At 40.9% G+C, this 24,283-nt stretch overlaps 1 protein-coding gene across 1 annotated transcript in view; it reads right to left on the reverse strand.

Moving 5' to 3' along the window:
* LOC112970380 (gamma-aminobutyric acid receptor subunit alpha-5-like) overlaps window positions 1–24,283 on the reverse strand; it is a 30,935-nt gene that overhangs the window by 663 nt on the left and 5,989 nt on the right. The window contains exons 3-5 of the mRNA XM_026074699.1: window positions 9,179–9,322; window positions 2,341–2,493; window positions 805–1,016 (exon numbers count right to left, since the gene is read on the reverse strand). Coding sequence (XP_025930484.1) covers window positions 805–1,016; window positions 2,341–2,493; window positions 9,179–9,322 — 509 coding nt within the window. The remainder of the gene's footprint in view (window positions 1–804; window positions 1,017–2,340; window positions 2,494–9,178; window positions 9,323–24,283) is intronic.

Here is a 24,283-nt window from a genome sequence, read left to right on the forward strand (position 1 = left end):
CCCAAACAGCTGTTTTTGCCTTGATATTATAGCCCTTACTCAGTTTAAACTTTCCCTGAAGTCAGCAAACACTAAACAAGGACTGCCAGGGCCGGATCCCACTTGGCATGTGAATTAGCAGGTTCTTTTGTCAGGGCGATGTTCACCTGCCGAGGTTGCTGCCTTGCAGGCAGCTGCCAAGACACTAACATCACCCTCCTGACAAAAGGAAGCAGAATAGTGAAAGGCTTGTTGTTCCTGCTAGTTTCTCCTCTTTGTATTGTTATTTTACAATTCCTTTATTGCCTGCATGCATGAACTTTCTTTAGGACATCATTTGATAAGAGTCAGTCAGATTCAGAAAGTTAAATTTCAGCTCGAAATGCAGAAGTTCATGTCTTCATAGCACTACTTTTTTTTTACTTTTTTACTGAGGATATTGTACTGGGACCTTGACCCCTGGAGCTCAGTGTGAGCTTTGTCATGTATTTCAGAGAGCACAAGCAGAGTGCTCTACAGACATATCCTTCATAGTGTATGTTGGCTGACTATCAGAATTTTAGTCGTTAAAATCCCATGTGACGTGTATTTAACGCCCTGTATCCTTCCCCAAACCACCTCATATAGATGGTGGAGACTGACAGCCTATTCCCCTGAACAGAAGAAGGAATACTGCCTTGCAAATTTTCTTCTATAGGAAGATGAGAGTTTGGCATAAGTTAAATGTCTTTTTGTGGAGAAGCTGAAAATTGTATATTCAGTTATTTGAACCATGCTTGGTAATTGCTTTTTATTCTAAGTATTTAAAAAACGTAAGGTAAACACCTTGATTTTAGCAGCTTCAAGAGCTTTTTTGCCATCCCATGCCCAACTTCTCTTGGTGAAATAGTTGACTGTTGCAAACTCAATCAATGCAGAAAATACAAAGGCATAGCAGACAGCTATAAACCAGTCCATTGCAGTAGCATAAGCCACTTTTGGCAAAGAGTTACGGGCACTGATACTTAAGGTGGTCATGGTGAGGACTGTCGTTACTCCTGTAAAGGAAAAAAAAAAAGATGCAAAGATTAGCTTAGTAGCCTCTTTGAGGCCACACAAAGTCAGTATTTCCATATTACGATCTGAAAGAGTAAGAAACTGCTGACTATGAGAAAATAAAAGTCTCTGGGGGCATTCTATTTACTTCTGGGGCATTCTAGTTATCTCTAGTCTTAGTACATTTAAATATATATTTTTAAAGATAATATAAGCGCACCTGTTAGATAACCCAAAATCTTATTGATACTTTATCCTTGTACTTTGATATATGGTACATATAGAGTGCCTCTTATTAAGTGGTGCATTATAAAATCAGTGATCAATCTATTTAGCAGTAACTTTCATAATGAGGTGGGATTATAGTTTTTGTTTTCCCACCTGTGGATGAATGAAATTGTTGGTCGTTATTCATTTCCTTTACAGTAGCTCCTTCTTTCACAGAAGACAATATATGACAGAGCTGCCACTAATTTCATTTGTGAAAGGATGTCCCTAATAGAACAAAATTCAACTCTCAGTTACAGCTTTGTAAACCTAGAATCAGTATCACCAGTCAACAAAGCTCCCAATACAGATCACTGAATTGATTTTTAATCAAAGCTCCCAACTGACTTCAGGAGGATTCTATAGACAAATGACTCTTAAAGGACACAAAAGTTTTATACACAAAACTGCTCTCGCTTCCCTGATTTCTCATCTAGTGGATCCTTTGTATTTCATCAGCCTTCAGTTAAGATTGTGCTTAATTTTTGCAATCTTCTAGTGATAAATCAAGTAATTTAGAGATCCCAAAGGATTTTTCCATGGCAGCTTCTGTAGTAAACATGTATTTTGTAAATGCAAAATCATATTAATTTGTTTGACGGTAATAGAGATAATTGTTACTAATTAACCTCTACATGGTTTTCCCAGTTAAACATCTTGAAACACAGATAAACAAAACGTTTTGAAGTGAAATCTGTTTCAAATGCTTACACTAGAGTATGCATTAACTCTGATAATATGTATGTTATTTTGTTCTAAACTGTTTACTATTTTATCTGAGGGAAAAAAAAAACACAAATCACATCGATTTGATTCTTCTGTCTTCCCTCCTCTAACCTTCATATAATTGATTCTTGTGCAATTTCTGTCATAATTTTACCAAAAAGCCCTAACATTATTTTTAAAAGATTTTGAATTGAAACTAGAAGAGAATAAGGGAACATCTAAAACATCTCAAATAGAAATAAGAATCAGCGCACTGTGGTTTGGTTACAGAAAATCACTTCCACAAACAAGACCATTCTTTCCTGTACACTGCAAGAAAAGTGAGATACTCACCAAAGACAGTTCTGGCAGGGACAGACTCTCTGTTTAGCCAAAATGACACTTGTGATAAGATCACAGTCATAATGCAAGGAAGGTATGTCTGGATGACAAAATAACCAATTTTTCTTTTCAGATGAAAATGTGCTGTCATAATAGTATATTCACCTAGAAGGAGGAAAATGCACATGTAGGTAAAAGTAAGGGAAGTTTACGGATTTTGGGATTCAAACAGCTCCAGCCTCTATCTGAGGATACCATTCAGCCATTCCTAATTGCATGAGTTATGTCTGAATTTCTGCATTGCGAAAAACCAGGGCTTGAGATATAAATGCTGCTAGATCCTGCTAGTCTTCACATTCAATCCTCAAAATGCCTAAAAGCAGAAGAAAATGAATACCCCATAGCACTAAAAGGTGCAATCCTTTTATGTACCTAGAATGCCTTGATGCTCACAACCTTAAAAAATCTGGATTGGTGACAGTGCCACAGTCCTGCCAGTTTTTGACTCAGTCCTACAAACTGTTTAATCAGAATAACAATTAAGGCCATCTACTCTTAGAATGCAGATTTAGTAGCAGAACTTAACCTGATTAGGGCAACTGTTAAGGCCAACCTGTGAGTTTTCAAGAATGAGAAGAGGTCCAGACACTCTCTCTGCACCAAATTTATAATGACTGCCTGTTTCAGTGTTGATGCTGCAAAAATATGCACTTCATATGCTGATCCTGGGAGATCTTGTTGATCTGAGTATCCAAAACCATTAAACTGTTCCTCCAGGAAAAAAAAAAAAAAATCCATCTTGTGCCTCCAGTTTTCCTAGAATTTGATATGTTCTAGCTCTGGAAAGATAATCTATTTCTGGACAGACACTGTGCCAAGTCTTGTTTGCCTGTGCAATTAGACCATAATATTGTATTGCCTGTACAGAGAATTCACTGAAAGCTCTGACAGCAGTGCTAAATTTCATACCTTTTTGATTTGCCAAAGCCACAGCATTGCCTTAATCTGGCTTTTGTGAGGTCCTCCGAATTTCAATACAAGCCTAAAAAATACACTCCAAAAGAGACAGACCAGCTGTCACCTTTCCTAATGTTTCAGAAAAAAATAAAAACTGAACTAGTTCCTTCAGAGCACTGCTGTAAAACAATATAGTTGTTACTGAGGACTATTGATTGAAGGCAATTGCCCCCAAAAGCACAGATCTTACTGTCTAAAAAGAGGCTATTCTTAGCCTAGGAAAAATAAGACTAAAACAAAATATAAGAATAAAAAACAAACAACCCCCCTCCAGCCTCAACAGATCTCCACTCATCTTGGTATCAAATTAATTTGAAAGCATGCATTATTCAGCTGGATACTGAGGAATCAGAGTAATGCTTCCTCTGAAATATATGTTGTCCTCTAAGAATTAAACAAATATAATTATCCTTTTGACTTACAAATTATGCAGATCTAGGAGGTTTTTGGGCATGTACCTCATATTTTCTAAAGAACGAGCTGAATGCAGACCTTAGCTACTTGAGCTAAAGGATTAGCTGTAATAGCTGTTGCAAGAATGGACTGTTATCCTCTATACAACAGCCACTAAAGGAAGATACATAACAGACTGATTCTGCATCAAGTGAATAGCCTGAGTTGAACTGCAGCCAGAACTGCTAAACAGTTAGATTTGGCAGATTATTTCTAAGTGACAATATGCCTAATTAGCTGAGGACAGGTCTACAGTAAAAGGGCTTTTGCACTTATAGCTATACTGATATGTTACACTAGAAGAGCTCTCTTATTTTGAATGAAGTTAAGGGACAGGCTGGAGAGGTGGGCGGAGAGGAACCTCATGAAGTTCAGCAAAGGCAAGTGCAGGGTCCTGCACCTGGGAAGGAATAACACCATGCACCAGTACAGGTTGGGGACTGACCCGCTGGAAAGCAGCTCTGCGGAGAAGGACCTGGGAGTGCTGGTGGACACCAAGTTAAGYATGAGGCAGCAATGTGCCCTTGTGGCCAAGAAGGCCAATGGTATYSTGGGGTGCATCAGGAAGAGTGTTGCCAGCAGGCCGAGGGAGGTGATCCTCCCCCTCTCCTCAGCCCTGGTGAGGCCACATCTGGAGTACTGTGTCCAGTTCTGGGCTCCCCAGTACAAGAGGGATGTGGCACTACTGGAGCAAGTCCAGCGAAGGGCTACAAAGATGATTAGGGGACTGGAGCATCTCTCTTATGAAGAAAGGCTGAGAGAGCTGGGCCTGTTTAGCCTGGAGAAGAGAAGGCTGAGAGGAGAGCTTATCAATGTGTACAAGTATCTTAAGGGAGGGTGTCGAGAGGATGGGRCCAGACTCTTYTCAGTGRTGCCCAGYGAYAGGAYRMGAGGCAACRGGCACAAACTGAAACACAGRCAATYCCATCTGAACATGAGGAAAAACTTCTTCACTGTGAGGGTGACAGAGCACTGGAAGAGGTTGCCCAGAGAGGTTGTGGAGTCTCCTTCTCTGGAGATATTCAAAACCCGCCTGGACGTGATCCTGTGCAACGTGCTCTAGGTGACCCTGCTTGAGCAGRGGGGTTGGACTAGATGATCTCCAGAGGTCCCTTCCACCCTCAACCATTCTGTGATTCTGTGACTTCATTCCTTCTGGGGATTTTAGACACAAAGGCTTGAATAGCACAGAATTTCCTTACCTGACAGCCTGCCTCAGTCTTTATGACTTTCTTCTGGAGTCTGATTTTCTTGTGAAATGGTTCCCTGAGGATGGATGGGGAGATGGACAGGGAATGGTGTGAAACTGGGGAGAAAAACCCTGTGAAGTGATGTATAATTCCCTTCAATCTAGTGTAATTTTGAACCAAGGATGCTGAACACGCTGTGGTCTCAGGGGGAACCCCACTTGCTTTTTATTTATGAGAATTCTGTTTGTGGATTAACAATAAAATATGCCAGAAGCAGCAGTGTCTATGTGCCTGTGATCTGTTTCTGAGTCGCTACTGCACTGAGATGTGTTCTGAGACACAGTTTCCCCGGTCAGTTAGGAGTGATGATATGCATTATCGATTTTGAAAGTATGCTTTGGGAGCTGGAATAAAAAACCCTCATATGAACTATGCAGCTTCAGCAGAGCAACAGGATCCCTGTTTCTATAAAGACAGAAAATGTATGAATGTATGAATGACTACATTTTGATGGCTTTCCATGGCTGGTTCTTACCTTACTTTACCATTTTCTTTAACCTATCAAGGCTCCTGTTGCCACTGAAAAAATGATATCACCTTGATTTTGTATTTGCTCTTCTTCCAACATGTATCTTCTCCTTTTTCCCATGCTGCCCTTTTCAAAAAATGCTTACACTAGGAATGTTTCTGTCAGCAGACATATGGCTTGCAAAAACCCCACAGACATAGCTTGGTTTTTAATGCCCTGGGACCACTGCTTAAAATAATGCTAAAAGCTGCACGAGTTGGCTTTTGATTTATGGTGAATGAAATCCTGGCTCTGTTGGAGTGGCAAAGCTCCCTTTTACTTCTGTAAGGCCACAATTTATCCTTAGAGCATAAGCTTTCTTGAGCAGGAGCTAATTTTTATTATAGGTTTAGGTAGCACTTAAATCAAAAGGCTGTTCCTGATGGGGTTCACTAACCACTGCAAATACAATTCTAATAATAAATTTAGCAGTAATTAAAAGCTCTAGAATGGGAGCAGCTGCATTTCTTCTCCATTCAGTTGCTAGAATTTGGGGGGGGCTAGCCTAAAAATCAAGCTAATATAGGAAGAGCTATGCTACTGTGCTGCTGCTGGTCTTAGTTTTTCGATGCTTTAAAAGCTGCAACAATATTTTTAGGTATCTAGACAATGGAGTTGTGGAGATCACGCTTAAAAATTTTCAGGATCCTTACATGCAGTTTTCCATTGCCATTATGCTGAGATTCAATGGAGTATTTCAGTAAGGATGGGCCAGCTTATTGTTACTGTTATTAAGGCTTGCTTATTGTATATACCTGCGCTCAGAGGTATTGACAACTGACGTGTCCTGGCAGGAGCCTGAAGTTAACTCTGTAGCACTGCAGTCCCTGACTGTGCCCTTTTTATAGTGCTGCACAGTAAAGATACATCTCAAGGAAAAGTCAGAATTATTTGGTGCAAAATGAAGGGCCAAACGTTTCTTTTATTTTTCAGGCTTTGGATATTGCAGAGTTTAGGCTCCAGCTGTCAGAAGCTAAGAGAGTGGGGTTTTGTTGTGTTTCATGGCACTGCAGATGCTAAGTTAGCAATCGGAGATTCTGAGGTGCTCTTTAGGTGGGTAACCAAACTGGGCAACCATCTGCAGAAACCAGCAAGATCCAGCTGGACCTAAATCCCACCTCTGAGCGTTTCTGGTACTCCAGCACCAAGACATGACAGATGATGGGACTGTTTGAAGCAGTGTGAGTAGACAAATATCTTCTCTTTTGGGGGAGTGACATTTAGGGACCTTAGCACAAAAAAACCCCCAACAAACAGGCGGCACATGTCAGAGCTACTTTCCGTGGCATGGCCAACATGTTCCCAATTTCAGGACTGATTGGTGCAGGGAGAGTCCCAGCATATCTTTTCTGAGAAGACAACTAAGCCTAGGGGCGTGGGTACAAAATCAGCAAAATCCAAAGGGATTGGTGCAGGTCCAGCATTTAGCATTCAAAAAAAATCTGTTAGAAAGAAGAGCATAAATGCCCCATGACACATATAAACATTTTGCCTATGCAACTGCAGGGGCTGTGTAGTTTGACTTGTATGTCACAAAAAACACAAAAGATCTAAACAACTGGATTTGTACAGTAGCTATTTGGTTTTTCATTTTCACATTCAATAGAAGGAAGAAACGTCTTAGACAGCCGTTCACAAGTAACCATGATTACTGGCCTACTGTGAACTTGATGAAGTCCAGAAAATCCATCGCCGACTGATGCTTTCCCTGTGTAAAATCGGATTTTTGTATTTTGCTAATCCCCAGTTACAATCTGTGTCCTGCGCTTTGTGATCCACCCTGCAATCAGAATCCAGCCAGCCCAGATCTAACCTGGGACATTAATACAAAACCTTGACATTGGAAAACAAGCATTTATTAGCCTAAATCTTAGGATACAGGAGTGAGGTGATTACTGAGCATAAACTTTGGGATTTGTCTGAAGAGTCTGCTGTTTCCTTGGGCTGAGGAGTACAAGAAGCCTTCACGGGCAGAGCTGCAAACTGGAAGTGTCCTGGAGCTGACACACTGGAGCACTCACTGCCTCAGCTGGGTTGTTTTCTTGCTCTGAGGAGCAGGACGAGTTTGTAGGAGATGCCCCAATACATCCCCTGGCTCTTTTTCTTGGCAATGATGAAGGCGAGAGGGGAGCTGCCATTCATTACAGAAAACAATGCAGCTATGATGGTAAACTGGTAAGGAAAAGTGTCTTTGCTCTTTAACAGGAGACAGTTTGCTTGTCCTTTCTCTGTTCGGGTGACTGCTCTGACTTCCTCTATGTGCTTCTCTTGACTTTAGATATCTTTGCTTTAGCAACTGTTTTATGGCTTCTAAAATGGTCAAAGGGAAAGGATGAAGTTTTAAAGGAAGGAGCTGGTGATTTGGTTTTGTTGATTTCCTGTGCTGCCTGAGGCAGGCTTTCCCTTACTCTGTCTAGCGCTTGGAGAGTAAGAGGCAAGCGCAGCTGTGTCCCTCTTCATTGGCATGTTTGGATAGCTTGAGCAGAAAGCTTTGTGCAGCTTTATGTTTCAGTCCTGCTAACTTTGTGTGTGAGTGCATGTGTACCTGTTTTTATGTCTCCTAAAAATCCCACAGATGATAGTGGGATACTTACTTCATCTACACCTTTTCCTCTACAATCCTGATTCAGGCTCAAAGGCTGTCATTTTTAATGAGGAACAGAGGGCATCTCAGGGAAGACTTTGAAGTGCTTTGCCAGTACTATTTTTTACAGGCTGCATTGTTCAAATCTGGAAGATGCCCCCTTTCCCCTCCCCATACCCTGCGTGGAAATCTCTCTTTGTTTTAAGGCAGGCTATTTTGTTTCCCAGCTGAGGAGTCCTTCCACTCTATGACACTAATGTTCTCAAGACAAGTGTATTATGTAAGCTGGTTAAGCCCCTGTCCTGCAGAGCCCATGTGACCCCAGGCCCAGCCTGTACCCCCCTCAGCAGCTACGCGGAGTCCCCCGCCAGCTACGCGGAGTCCTCCGCCAATGCATGCAAAGGGCTGCCCTTGCATGGGAGCCTTAAGAAGCAGGGAGGGAGGGCTCACGTGGGTGGCTGGGCTGGGATTAAAGGTTCTTTGCCTCCCTAATGCTGCCACATCTGGCGCCTCCACTTCCAGTGATGGAGGAAATGGGAATCCTCGGGGTTAGCACCTCCTCTCCAGCCACTGGGTCCCCTGGACACGCTGCAGAGCCATGCAACAGCTGCCACCTTCCCTCCCCTCCCTCCCCCAAGCAGTTTCATCAAGCAAATCATTTTAAAGCTATGATTGAAACAGATCAAATGTGTGGGTGGTTTTTGCATCCTGGGGGGGAGGGGGGAGGGGTTCCCACAGGAAATAAGCCAGCAGTAGTGCTGGCAGCCTCAGCAAAGGTAGTTGCCAAGAAGGTGCATGCAACTCCTCCAGGGCTCCTGCAATTGCAGGAGCTTGGATGCATCTTCAGCAACAGCCCTGTGAAGTACCTAAGAGTCAGCAGATACCCTCTCAGTGCCTCTGCTAAACAGCCAGGAATCTGCACACATCTCCTTAAGTCCTACAGACACTTCCCCCATCTCCTTGCAAAATAACCAGAGCCTGTATATCTCTCCTAATACTTGTGCTTTCAGCAAGGATAGGATGGAAAGGTTGTCCTACCTGTACTTGTGCTGATGTTTTCAGTTCCTACAGTTTGTCCCATCAGGTGGTATTGGTTAAGTCGTGAACCATCTTCTGCCACCACCACAGATGTTGTGGTGCTATTAGTCCACACATAGATTACTTCAGAATTGGGGTAGGCATCTGTTGACAAGGGAGGGAAAAAAAGATGGTGATGAGTAAAGCACTGTATAATATTTTAGTGGATCTTTAAATGGTAAATGGTGGGGAGAGGGAAGAATGGAGGAGTGAGACTGAATGGAGAAAAACAAATAAAGATGATATAACCATGTTCCCATATGCCCAGCTCAAAAATATTAGGTTGAAGCCTTCTAATGTAACAGCTGTGTGGGATGGTTTGTCAGAGGCTGGAACAGTAGAGGTATAAATATAATCCATCACAGCCACTTGATTTGGGAAAGAACAGCTCAGACCCATACTCACCTAGTTGGCAGTTCCTAAATCCTAGCAAGTTGCAAAAGGTGTTTTGTTGAAGTCCCTCCTCAAAAGCACTTGGTACCTTAAGTGCTTTGGATAATGAGAGCTTCTGTGTCTCAGCCCTTCTCCAGGATCAAATATATGAGATAAACCATGTGTCAGTGCTGGGTCTGATGTGCGTGTGTGGGGTAAGTAGGGGTGTTCGTCTGTGTGGACTGGGAACTGGTTGTGCATGCAGGGTCAGGGCTTCTGTGCGCAAGGATGGACCTTCATGTGCATGGATGAATGGACTGAACTGCGTCCGCTGAGCCTGGGATATGTGTGCATGCATGAGGGGGGTACGTCTTGTACGCAGGGGAAGGAAAGCTGGGATGTGTGTGCATGCCCCTCTGTGTGTGTGTGTGGGGGGGGGTGTCCGTGATGCAGAAGAACAAGGAAAGTAATTAGGGGTCAGACTGTAAAGGAGAGCAGGCACTGAGGGTAGTACATATAAGAGTGAATGGGTGGTTGTCTGGATATACATGCACATCTGAATACGTGAACATGACAAGATTTCTCTCTAACATAAGTCTTAGGAAACAAAGGTAGTGGCAGTATTGCTAGCTCATTCATTTCTCTATAATGTTGCTGTTATTTTTAAAGCCCTAACACCTGGAGTAATGACACTATTATGAAGAAACCTCAGCTTTCTTTTAGAAAGACTGTCAAGGTAGGTTTTTTTGTTTTTTTAAACCTTCTCTGCAGATAAAGTCTTAAAAAATCCAGGAGCTGACTATACATTTAAATATATTTTATTTAATTTAAGCAGCTCTCATGGTTTTTAGAACATCCTGATTGTTGAATGTTTTCAGGTAGTATTAGTGCAGGAAATGTTACAGTAGGCTGGAGTCCATTGTACTAAAATGTCTGAAAAGGAGGCAAGGTTTACTTTCCAAATAAAAGGTGAAATGTGGATAGAGTTTGAAGTGGTCTGAAGTAGATTACTAATATCTAACCTTCTGCACTGTTTAACTTACAGCTTGGGGGTGTAGAATGTTTTCTTCTGGAAAAACTAATGTCCTAGTTCAATGCAATCTGTGCAAAAGGCAACATGGTGGCTTTCCAGATAAGAACTTGAAAAGCAAGGGCAAACTATTAGCTTGAAGGATCATATGCACTGTCTCCAACAGACTGAAAGTTTTGTTTGCCAGAGCCAGTAAGCTGTCTTGGAAAGCTGCAACTCCATGAAGGACTTAAAAACTTTCACAGAGAGCAGTCCAACATGAGTTTCTGAGTCACTGCAATGGCAAAAAATAAGCTAAAGCAGTCCATAGATTCATACAACCAGGAATGTCAAGCAGAAAATGGGAAGTGATCCTGATTCAGGTTCAGAGCATATCTAGAACAATGAGCTCCAGATCACTGGAGTACATACCAGGGCAGTAAGTAGTATTTTATGTTTTTCCTGTTCTTAGTCTTAGTCTTCTTAGTCACACTGGCATCCATGGGAAGCACTGCAGGAGGCAGAATACTAGGCTAGATATACCTTTGGTCTAACCTTTTATGGTTATTCTTACATTGTTGTCCACACCTCAGAAAAGATATGGAAATAAGAAGGACAGAAAGAAAGAGTTCAAAAGAGGGTCACGAGAATTTCCAGGGACTGGAAAATGAGTCTTATGATCTGAAGCTTAAAGAGCTCAACTTATTTAGCTCATTGACAAGAAGCTGAGACATGAGTAAATCACTGAATATAGATACTCACATATAGAAATCTAAGAACAGGGTGAATTCCATTCCACTGACAAAAGCAAAGGAAAATTAAATATCTTGAAGATGGTTTCAGACAGATTCAGCTGAGGAATAAAACAAAATTTCCTCATAGTGGGGGTAAATAATTAGTAGATTACCTTCCAAAAGAACATCATGGACTTCTGTCACTAGAAATACTATAACATGATGAGCATTCTTCCCATCATATGACTAACAGTAGATCATTGCTGCTGTGTTCAGTGCTGGAGCTGATTCTGCCTTTGGAAGCTGAGGATCTATGAATCCTGCATCCTTCATTAGCCATGCTGAGTACAGGACTGCATCCATTCTTTTAATGTGCTCATATTTGTAGCTTTGCAGTAAAATTGCTCTAACCACATCTTATGGCCAATTTGGAAAGGCTAAGAAGGAATTTCTTCCTATTGTACAGTATTTGCATCACATAAAGTGATGGGATTTCACCTTTCCCCTCAGAGGTGAGATGCTCTTCGCATCTCAGAGATGATTACTGGTTCATAATATTTTATAAATAATTTCTAAATTAGATCTTAAGAAGGGAAGTAGGAGGAGATGGGTCAGTTTGGAAAGGTGTTACAGAAAGCCCTCTTTCTTAAATGTTTGTCTGATATATGCTGTTCATGTGCTGATAGCCCCAATGAATGCTAGATTTGAATAGGCAGATTTGGGATTCTCAGAGAAATTATTATTTGCCTGTGTTACTTCCTATGCAAACCAAGGAGCTGGACTTCTTGCTGGGATCCTATAGTTGTATCTCACCTCAGCAGTTCCTGTTACTGCTAGGGTCCCAAGCATTGGGATAACTGGGTTTGTCCTGTTTTCTGAATACAGCACACAATAATTCAGCCTGACTAAACACTTCCAAGTCAGAACAGCATAACCAAATTCTGCTGAAATAAAAAACACGGTGGAATGTAGGCACACAAGGCTTAAAAAGTATTCACTTTACTCGCCAGCTCTGCCAAGTCTCGAAGGGRCTCCTACTCGGAGTAGCCCAGCACCTTCTCCTGTAACTGCAGTGTGCCGTGAGAAAGAAGTTGCTTGCTTCTGCTCTGACTCAACTCCTGAGAGAAATTTACAGTTCTGACAGGCATAGGCTACCCCATGTACCTCGGTTTGGTAGTCAAACCACTGATCACATCTTCTCGGATCACCTCCAGGTGTCTGTGCACTTGCACTAGGTACTTGTCTTCCTATCTCAAACCTTCTGCCACATCTCCCCAGAAACCTCAAAGTCCAATTATCCCAACCTTGACTACCAAAAGCTCCAGTGCTGCTTCTGATAACCCATTCAGTATAATTAGGCACAGTTGTACTGAAAGCTGAAAGTATAGGAGCAGTCTAGAATAAAATTATTTTGGTATCAGGATAGGGCAGGTGCTAATAGAGAGATGGTATTATTCACTGCCATACCAAATTGTGTAAAAACCTTCCTCTATTTAAGTAAAGCTCCTGGAAGGTTTTCAGTCCACCAGGCTTGCTGAAGAACTGAAGAACTTCAGCTCATGCTATCTGCCGTTATGGGGAAGCTTTACTGTTGATAAAGGAATAAGAAGTCCTTCAGCATCTCTACATGGTATGCACACATGCACAGCTCCGGGAGGTAAGAAGTCTCTCAGAGGGTGACAGAAAAGTGTACTAGATGCTTTGTGTTAATATATTGGGAGAATACTGCTGATGTGGCTGTAAAAGCAAAAACCCACAAAGTCACTGAAAAAACAAGTGAGACTGCTTGATGTTTATTCTAATATAAGCAAGTGGCCTTCTTTTGTTCTTTCTGAATCTAAATAATTAATTTGGTGTTTTTTATAATCATTTTGCTGGCTTCCCAGTGAAAGGGGAAGCCCCATTTAATTATTCTTTCCCTTCTAAGACCATTCTACCAAAAAAACAAGAAAAAAAGGTAGCAGCTGGAATGGACAGCTAAAAATACAGAAAGGTATGCTGCTACTAAGTGAGAAAATGACAACAGACATTTATTTCTAGGGGACATTTGATAAATGGCTACAGGCTTATCATCTGTAACAATGATGAAATAAAGTCCTTTTTTTTCATATCTGTTTATTGGATGAGCATATCCAGTTTTCTACATTCTAAAGTCTAACAAATACCACAATGAATACAAAAACTGTAAAGATCTCCCTTGCTGTTCCCCCCACCCTTCCTACTCTCCTCCTGCTCTCGTATGTCTGGCAAAGTAAGCATGAAATGCTCTTTCTTACCTCAGTGAACAGAGGATGGGAGCCATCACAGCCAAAGGGAGGAAGCACATTAAGAGAAAGTCTGACGAAGCAAAGCAGCCAGTTGGTAAGATCTAAAGGATCCCTGCCATTTGCTTTGGCATTGAAGACTGCCATGTTTTCCCTTGGATAATCACACAGGAACTGAAAAAGCAACACTGGGACAACTGCCTGTGTTGATTTGTTGGCCTCTTTCAAAGTATTTTTACTTTAGTAATTCTTTATGGTAAGGGTTTTAAAAGGACAGGATCAGATATTCAAGTTGCCCTTTCAGGCTAACGAAATAGTAGGTTGCGGGCAGGGAGTTGCCATTCTTCTGATGGCATTTCTCCCCTACCACAGGGCAATGGTGGTAGCTGTGCTTCCTCCCTTTCTCCCCCCCACTCCAAACTGGAATAGACTCCAGGCAAAAACCATAGTGTTTCTTGGCTTCTGAAGTAAAATAAACCAAAATATGGATAGCTGGGTCCAAACTTCGAGTCCATGGGACTCAGATGTGTTTCCAGGACTGACCTTTTGAACTACCACCCATGAGAAATAAAGCAACACTGATGTCTGGCCAGTAAGCTTTCATATCCTCATGACAGGACAGCAAATAGCTTGGGAAAAAAAGAATCCTGAAAAAACCACCCCCCAAAATCTTTGATAAACTTCACAGGATGCCATAAGATTTTTGGCCTACTTAATGTAGCGCCTGCATAATGAGATAATACCAACTTGTGAAATGTGGGATGTGTACCTGAATGCACACCTGCATGTTTGAGTTTGCATTCCATAATTAAATAAACTATCACACAAAACTCACAATCCACAACTAGAATTTTTCTTTCAGAAATGCACTAGTTGGAGATTGAATTAATTTAAAGAGATACTGAAGAGAAATGATTTTTGGCTTATTTTTTATTTTACTTATTACAACTGTGTAGCTATAGTCTTAGACTCCATCGTCACATTTAGTACATGCCTCAGAATCATTAGACTGCCTAATCTTGAAGTGTTGCTAATCCCTATCAAAGCCTGTTAATTGTCAATGTGCACAAATTATCAGTTTACTTAGAACATCTAATTATAATTTGAATATGCATTCAAATATCTATCTATCCATCTGTCTATCTATCTATCTATCTATCTGTCTGTTTGACTCACTTAAAAGAAACTGTTAATTAACTCAATAGATATCCAGGTTTACAATCTTTCAAAGACTTCTGCAGGCAATAAAATAGTGCTGCTACTAAGTCATAAGGTATCAGCCTGAATTCTAAGAGTCAAGCTGGGTTTCCTCTGGTTTGTGCATGAATACTTCTTACCTCATTACAAAGCATCAGTCAATCATTGTGCCTAGGCAACTGAGGCCAGATTTGAGCTCTGTAATTGGAATTTCCCATTAAATTCTATTGATAAGAAAGAACCTGTGTACAAAAGAGATCACTCTATAGGAAGAACAGGTGGAACAGAGATCTAGTAAAAGAACATAATTTTAAGTATAAAAACAAGATGTGGTACTAAAAATGCATGGACTGGGTCTTGGGGGAAATAGTTTTTTTATAATAATCAATTATGAAAGTAAAACTGCAATTTAAATACTTAGAGTAAGGTATTCACATAGTCAATGATTAAGAGTCTAAAATGAAGACTTTGGAATAGTATGATGATGAATTTGCTGTTCTTTGGGAATCTGAAGTTTATGAAAATCACTTTAGGGACCTGAAATCATCAGAATTAAGACTGATCATTTAAACCAGCAAAAACTTACAGCAGCTTGATAAACAGCATGCATGACTTTAAATATGTGACAGAGACAAAAAGTATAACGTGTAAATACAAGGGATTATAAATTAGAAAACCCAGAATGAAGCATTTTTGGAATGGCATGGTATCATCTAGGTGGGACAATGGAGGACAAGTGAGGAGGAAATTGTTGTCATGAAACTGAAACAATTCTTGTATGAAAATTGATGAGAAAAGATAATAAGACCCCATGTGGCTGTGAAATGGGCAGTATGAAGTTCAGCCTTACTAAAATGATCATTTCTGTCCTTCCTGAAGTTATGTTTTCCCTATAAAAAGTTTTATTAGATTCTGTATTCACATTCCACAGGGAATGGAATAGGATGTTATAAAAAATGCGTTAGACAGGTCTCAAGAGACTTCATTACCAAGCAATACTAATGTACTATAGTGATCATTCTTAAAAAAATAAAGCCCTAAGTTAGACAGAAATGACTCTGTTTCAGAAAGTAATTTAGAAGTCATCTCAGTAAAACATGGGAATAGGAATGTGCTAGAAGCTCCTACGGCTCAGAAACGAAACAGAAGCACTGACTGTAACCATGAGGTGGTAACACATACAGGATTGAAGATGCCTGTGAAATTCATTTTGAGACACATAATGTTATATATGCATATACATATGTGTGTGTGTATACATATATGTATATATTTTAAGTTTCTTCAGCTTTTCAAAGCCAGTGACAAGGGGAGGGTCTTGCTTAATTTTAGAAGTTCCAATTCACGGAGAAAAACTTCGAGTATGACCTGACTTAGAGCTCAAAAACAGAAGGCAAATAAAAAAAAACTCATGATTTTGTTCAAAAGCAGCTTTGTGATTTTGGAGATGTGATTCATGATTAGCATAGGCAAGGCTGCTGACTGCTTTAAATTGGCTATTTGCAAGCTGGTAGACTAAATCACAGTCATACTAACAATGAATGTAATATGAATACTAATGAACAGTTGTACTGGTAATTCACTCAGACACACTGCCTTCACAGGATGCTATTACACCACTTAAGATTAACCCTCTACTAGGAGCTGTGCAGGGTAACACAGAATTTCTCTCAAGGATAGCTGTGGGAACAGCACAGCAATTTGAATACTGCCCCTTAAAGAGGTGTGTGTATTTGCTACCACGCAGGCAGCATCACTGATAACTTCACCTATTCACCACTCCATCTTGCACGCCCACAGGGCAACACAGGAGCAATCCAAGTAGCGCATATATTCCCCAAGCACAGCAACTGCAACTGTGACAGCCTCCTTGCTGTCTCTCCTCCCACTGTTTAGCCACTTGAAAATCCAGGTTGTGATCAGGACCTGCTATGAAATCTGCCAGTATAGGTACATGGATTAAAAACCATGCATGGCATACTAAATAGAGCTGTGTATCCTGGGATAACAGCTCCTCAGATTCCACTCCAAAAAAGAGAAGGCAAACAGTGAGGAAAGTTTTGCCAACAGCATTACGCTGAGAATAGAAAGGTCATTCTCCTGAAATAGCAAGAGCTTAAATCGCTGTTTCAGGATCGCATGTTTCCAGGACACGAGACAACGTTCCATGATAGGACTCTCCCCAACGCAGAGTCTGATATCTGGTACCACGTGCACAGAAGCCAATGCGGGAAGGCACACTGAAAGGGGTGACTAAGCAGGGGCAAGGGCAGAGCCTCTACATGTCCAGGTGTCCTGAGGTGCCATGCAGCACCCACAGCAGAAGGGAGGTCATCTCCCCAAAGTCCCTGCTCTCACTGAGAACTGACTTTAGGGAAAGGGGATCTTTTCCTGCTTTCACCTTTTCCCTTCAGCCCCCATCCCATTTCTTTCTCTCACTGCAGTCAGTATTTATAACACAACTTCTTCCTTCATTTTCAGATTTAGTGATAGCCGTCTCGATCTAGAACTAATCTGAGGATCGATTTTACACCACACTTCCTGGTGGCTACACAATTGCCTTTCATATGGAAGGGATAAAAATCTGTTCTTCCAGCCTCTGATATTTTCTTTTTTTTTCTGTTTTACTTGCCATGTTCTGGCCAGTATAAATATCTGTTGCAAGGGGAGTGGAGCAACAGAGCAGAGGGACATGCTGGGATGACATTTAAAAATACAAAATACCTTGGGACCTCCCTACCCCTGTGCTGGTCTTTGTAGGCCAGGCATGTGGGCTAGGTTTAGTGCTGTAGTAACATTTAATGAACTTTGAATTTAAAATCATTATAATAGGCAGCTATACTAACTGCTTCATTAGTAAAAACAGCATGGTCATGAAGAAGATCTTAGAGATTTAATTTACTTTTTGCAAAGCAAATAAAAGTATCCTCCAAAGTGTGACTGACACCATTATTCACGCTGCATATTATCTTGCTCTGTAAGCAATCTTGATTGTAGTGGTCTACTCATATTTTAAGCTGCCATTTACTATCAACAAAGCTACTATGATAAACTCTCCAGCAGTATCCCTGAAGATGCTTCTGAGAAATGCTGAGCGAATTATAGAAAATACTCAATTTGATCTTGTTGTGAAGGGTTCCTTCACAAAACATGGTAATTTTAGCTAAATCTAACATCATGGAATAAAATTTTAACCTCACCATAATCAACAGAAGTTCTTCCCACCAACTTCAGTGGGGCCAGGAACTCACCCATTACAGTTAGCATATCTACCAAACTACTGTTCAAAGGATCATGGTTTATAAATCAGTACAGCCTGAAATCAGCCAGGAGTGATTGGGATTACTTGCGGCACTAAATATATGCCTTTGTTTCTGAAACCAATCCCTTAACGAAGAAATTTACAATTCTCAGAAGTACTGCTACATTAATAACATTCTGTGAATGTATAATAAATAGATATGTAAAGGCAGTAAGCTGAAATGCTATTATTCAAACACTGTAATACTGCTCGGAAATCACAACCATTAGAACTTATTCCCAATGCCCAAGTTACAGTCATCTAAAACTCAGAAGGGGGAAATCTCCAGACACCCACGGTTAGAAAACAGATCTTCTGATTCCCATTCCCAGCTGCTAGCCTGAAAGCTCAGCTAGTTTAACTGGGTTTTCCCAGATCCATGGTGCCTGCCCTTTAGAAGGCATATCACTGTTTTATATACTACGACATACTGCAGCGTGACTGAAAATGTCAGGCACTCATGGTTACTGAAACAGCACACAAAACTCTTAAAACAATGTCTGTTGCAGAGGTCTTCAGAACAGCAATGCAAAATGAAGAGCATCTGCAGTCCCAAGAATGGGACTTGGCCAAAAGAAGTAGTTTGCTAATGGGTACAAAACCTCCTGAGGCCATCAATTCAAACAACCCTACCTCAGTGATGGATAAAAGCTATTTCCATCAGGAGCCCCTCTAAAGTGAGTTGCTGACTCCAGCCTCCAGTTGCTTATCAGAGTAGCTGCTATTTCAGATGCTGCCTGTGGCAGAAGCTAAATGAATCTCTCTCTTTGGAAAATATCCCTTGGAGTGACAGAGACCCAGGCCCAAAGGTGCTTACTGATTTTATCTTTTCTGTATACAAGTGAAACATTTCCATATCTACAGCCATCAGCTGACCCATTTTAGTCATCTGCTTTAGGAGGAGATTAACCTGAGCTTAAAAATATCTATCTCTCTCCCCTAACTATAAAAGGGTGAGAGTGATTAGCCCAGCTGTATATATTTACACTGTGGAAATATAAATAGGTAAGAAGAATCCCATCTTTGCTGGCAGATTTACTACTGGAATGTTTACAGTAAAATCAGTAGTTGCTAGCGCAGGCTGGACATGAGGAGTTTTTCAGTGGATATGATGTGGAAATGGGGAAAAAAAAAGAAGGTCCTTCAGGCTTTCCTTCTTCCCATTCCTTCTCCCCTTCCATTTCTTCACCAAGGACAACAAAAAAGGTTGTTTCTTTTGAAGAAACTTGCTGAGCTAGAGCTTGCAGCATGCACTGTATTAGAACTTGGGCTAACTTGGCTTTCTGTATAGAAGATAAAGCTGATAAGGATCTAGCAATTTAAAGGAATGATTCCCTGGCTGATGACAGAGGTGTCATGAAGGAGCTGCCAGACTGGAAACTGAAATCAAAGTTTTAGCAGCATCTTGCAACATTTTCTTCAAAATCGTAGGCAAGTCATTTTGTCATTAATGTACTACAATAGCACTGGGAGGCTCTAATTGAACCTAGGGACCCATAATGACAGATGCAAGAAAAGCAGCTAATGAACCACTCTATCTTTGCTCAGAAGAGACTGCAATTGCTCTTTGCCTCCTTTATCCCCACCTGCAAAATGCAGGCAGCAGAGTTCTATCTACCTCACAGCAGTATCATGAGAATGATTTTAGAAATATTATTGAAATGCTTACAAGCCATGGAAATGGCCACCTTAGAAAATAGCCATTAAATACATGGCTTGGAAAGCAATGGAGCAGTATTTACCTGTTTGTGTCATTTGAAAATAATATCCTATTTACCAATAGGATAAACCAGTGATCCATGGCTGGCAACTCCAAGCCCTCACTGTGCTTTTTGGGCATTAGGGCCTCAGTTATGTCTTTGCAGTTTTGCAGACAAAGGGTTATTTGAAGGTTATATATGCCTTAAGCACATTAAACACAGAGTATCTGTACATTGTTTTTGACTGATGATAGCTCAAACTGAGCCGCTGTTTTCCTGTAATCATGCAGTTGTGTGACCTTTAAATTTAGGCTGAAATCTCCGGTGTGAGTAAGACATGATGATGGTTTATCAAGCACCTGGCTATCCAGACTACTCTGCCACAGTAGTGTCTTGAGCTCTTCTGCACGAGATAAGAAATTCTGTTGAATATCTCCACACTAGCTCCTTCCCCTGCCTGCACTTTTGTTTCCTTCAGCTTGAAAACGCAGCCTGTAGAGCTTTTCCCCCCTCAAAAAACCTGATGAGTGCAGGCCATCACTCAGTGAAGAGGCTGCTCAAAAGGAGCCAGCGTGCGGTTTGCAGGCTTTCAGTGACTGCCTTTCAGCGGCCTCTCTGCAGCCAGTACAGAAGATGCTGCCCGAGCCCCCAGGAAGTGCTTCTTACAAATATAAAAAATGGTTTCATTAACCATGATCTTTCCTCCATAGTGGCTGCTCTGGGCTGGTAGGGAGCCAAGTCTGCAGCTGCTGCACTTCAGCAGAACTTGCAGCCTGAAGTTACCGCCGATTATGAGCGGGACGTGGGAGACAACAGCTTTTTCAACTCCCGTGGTAAATGCTCTGCACTAGCCACTGTTCTGTCTGACCTTCCCTTTTAACTCTATTATGGACCTACAGGGAAGTGGAGTCACTGACTTCTGAACAGAAAAACACAAAAAGGATCAAGCAACTGATCCAAAAATGGGCCGTATTTCACAGGAAAACAATCATGCCTAGAGGACTGGAGAGTAGCAAATGCTATGTTTTTAATGTATTTTTTAAATTCTCTAGGTGCAAACAGTGATCATTTATACATGACAAACTGTTTGAAAAGTTAATTAAAGGCAGCGACTCCAAACAATTAGGATGAAAGCAGCTCACTCTCTCCAAAGGAGGGCCACGCCACGCCAATCTCTTGTAGAAAGGTCTGAATGTGTCATAGCTACGGGTGAAGAAAAACTGATTGTCCTGATAATTTGGGGGGGCTCATACAAAGGGTTCTTTTTAGTTTTGTCACAATAAAAGGTATCATTCCTATAGGAAACCCACCAAATGAGAAAGTGGTTAGGTCCATGCTTGTTTTTAAAAAGTAGGATCCCATAATGATGGGACCATGAACCATGCAGTCCAGGCCCAGGAGCCTATTTTTTAAATTCTAAGCAGATTTCTACTAAGAAAAGCTTCTTAGATCTCTGAAATATCCAAATATAGCAGTATTTTCTTTTATACATCACACCCCCTGAATCTCCTGCACTTTGGAACTCTAGGTTACATTGCTCCACATCATTGACTTTGGGAATGAACACAAGAATGAAGATGCTGACAGCACTGCCTGCTCAAAACTAGATGAAAGAGGTTTCTATATTGCTACCGATCTGTATTTGAAATGAGTACAGTTTATGCTGTGAGAACACATAACTGTTTATTGGTATAAAAGTATTGGTACTCCACCAGATGTAGGAAGAACAGCACAGTTCAAATGAGACACTTGCAGAAATGGCATAGTGGTCTCTGTACTGAAAAGCTTTACTGACTTAATATATTAAGATACTCTTTAAAAAATAACACTTCCAGCAGAAAGAACTAAAATAGTACCTACACCAGATATAATAGCTTGCCACCAACATATGCAACATGTAACTAATCCACAGCAGTGACTGGTTCCTGTGACCAAAGTACCACAGAGGTATCTATTTCTGTGCTAGCTATGTAGAGAAAAAGGGACTTCAAAGTTCCTCTAATCAAGGTACAGTATACTTATTCAAATTTGAGCTAGTATTGTAGAGAAATAGGGACTTCTAAAATACGATTCATCTCATCCCTAGATAGTCATCAGAAACAGGTCTACTGAACTGCACTACAGAAGTACTTATTTCTCTTCAGAGACCGCAAAAGGAGTCTAGACAACTCATTCGGATACAGCTGTCTGTCTAAAATTGTCAGAGATCCATCCTGTCTGTTACCCAAGGCTCTGCTATCAATGCAAGACTTTTAATATGGGCCCAGATAGCTCTGTTCACTCTGGAGCAGAACATTTCCATGTCTCAGAACAGACAAGAGCCACCGCAGATTTCTGGAAGTCTGGTGGAGCCTAGTGGCTCTACTGAATCTCTATGATTTTGTGACTCTGTTTCCTTCAGGAGTCTGTGTATTAAGGACTTCTGAACTAACAGATTGAATTCCTTAAACTATACAGCCCCACAACTAATCATGTGTCCACAATTTCAAGGAAACTAGAGGTAGTTTGCATCTTCTCATCTGATTTTGAAGGGTGTCTGGAAAATTAGTTCAGGTTAAGTGTCTACACTTTACAAAGCTGAATTTAAGTAAAATTAAACCCTGGTTCAAGGTAGTTGTCTAGACTACCTCTATCTTATCATGAACACCTCTTTCGGCATGTCTGGAGATTCAGCTAAAATTTAGAGGAGAAGAACTCCAACTAAAGTGGTGGTCGGTAACTGGTGGTGGCATGTGGTAGAAGAAGGGAGCAGGGAATAATATCAAATGTCTTAGAAATACTGAATTCCAGTATTCAACTAGCTTCACCTAATTTTAGTCAATTATGTGTTTAATACAATGGAACTGTCTAAGTAAGCAGTGATAAACCTAAGGAAAATGTAAAAGAAGACTTTGCATGAGCAAGTAGCATGCCTCTCTTGGCTTCAAGAAAAGCTTCTATGTGCTGCATAAAGGCCAAACTTATAATTTCTATATAAGTGGGCTTTTCTATAAATCACAAAATCTCAATGTAGTCTTGAACTTGGCTGCTCTTAGCATTTCACTTAGGACCTCCTTGTCTCTTTCCATAGGCCCTTTCAAAAAAGGAACTAACATGCTAAATGGGAATTTGGGTCTGTTTAGAAGGATTCTGTTTTGAAGTTCTCCCACCCCGCACACAGTACTCATGCAATCACTAGCTGGTGCTAGTAGGAGGTACACAACATCAGGAAACCCTCTATAGCTGCCTTCCTGTCAGTGATATCACAGCTATTTCTGAGCATTATAGGGAAACTTCACCATCAGATGAATTTTCTTAAAAAAAAGTTTTGGAGAGTTTCTCAGCTATAGGTACATGGATAGTCTGTAAAAACTGAGTGTCTTAATATGGCTAGTTCACTGTTGCAACGAAATCCTGGGATACTGGTGAAACTACTGTCTCCTCATTACTCTGACATCACAGACCTTCTTAGAAGAAAATAATTTGAGCATGCCTTCTGCTACAGAAATAGCCTGTGCACTTTCCTTAATCAAAGACAACAGAAGATACCATGACTCACTTTGCCCTGGTAAAAAGGGAGTTTATATAAACCACATTAACTAACCTCTTCAGACGCTACAAATTTTACTTAGCACTGTTTTCTCACAGTCTACAAACTCCCTATTTGATCTGCAATGATCAGTCTTCTCCACCTCCATGGCCAAATTAAATTCATCAGGAATAGAAGCCTGGCCTGTTTTCCCAAAGCATTGCTTGTGAGCTAGGGGAGCTCATTATTTTCAGAATATTCAATAGAATCTCCATTTACTCTAAAAACAGGAGGATTTTTGTGGTCAAGCGACTATTGGGCAGCAGAATCATGCATTCATCTATTCCACAATACAAGATCTGAAAAATACGTATACTCAGACACTGTGCCTTCAAAAGACAGTTGCGATAAACCTTACAATATTTGACACTGTCAAAGTACTGGCTAACATTCACTAAAAGCAATTAACTCATTCATCTTCAGGGCAACTCTCTGAGCTAGGTAAAACTGATACAATTATCACATGAGCAAAATGAGATTTAGGAGTTAAGTCAGTTGCCTGGACATAGGCCTTTATGGTTTAGTGGATTAGACATCTGTCCCTCCAACCAAAGAAGTTGAGTTTAATCCTTTTTCTGACATTGATTTGCTGTGTGACCTTACGGAAAGTCAATTAACTTCTCTGCCTCAGCTGCCCTGGAGATAATGATGCTTGCTTACCTATCTAGTGACACATGGGTGTTTGGAGGCTGTACTAAATGATACTTTTAATGTACTCTTATGGCCTAGCAGTGGATGAGGTGAGACACTAAAGCTTCCTAGCTTTAATGTCCTTACTATCGTATCTAATTCCTCCTCCCCAAATCAAAAATAACTTGGGGGCAAGGAGTAATTTCTTCAAGCTAAGACACAGCTTGTGAAACTCTAGGTGGCTTCAAGAAATTTTGTCAGATCTTGTTTGATCCGCAGACTTATTTAGAG

The sequence above is a fragment of the Apteryx rowi genome, unplaced genomic scaffold, assembly GCF_003343035.1.
Source record: "Apteryx rowi isolate R43461 unplaced genomic scaffold, aptRow1 scaffold_396, whole genome shotgun sequence".
NCBI lineage: Eukaryota > Metazoa > Chordata > Aves > Apterygiformes > Apterygidae > Apteryx > Apteryx rowi.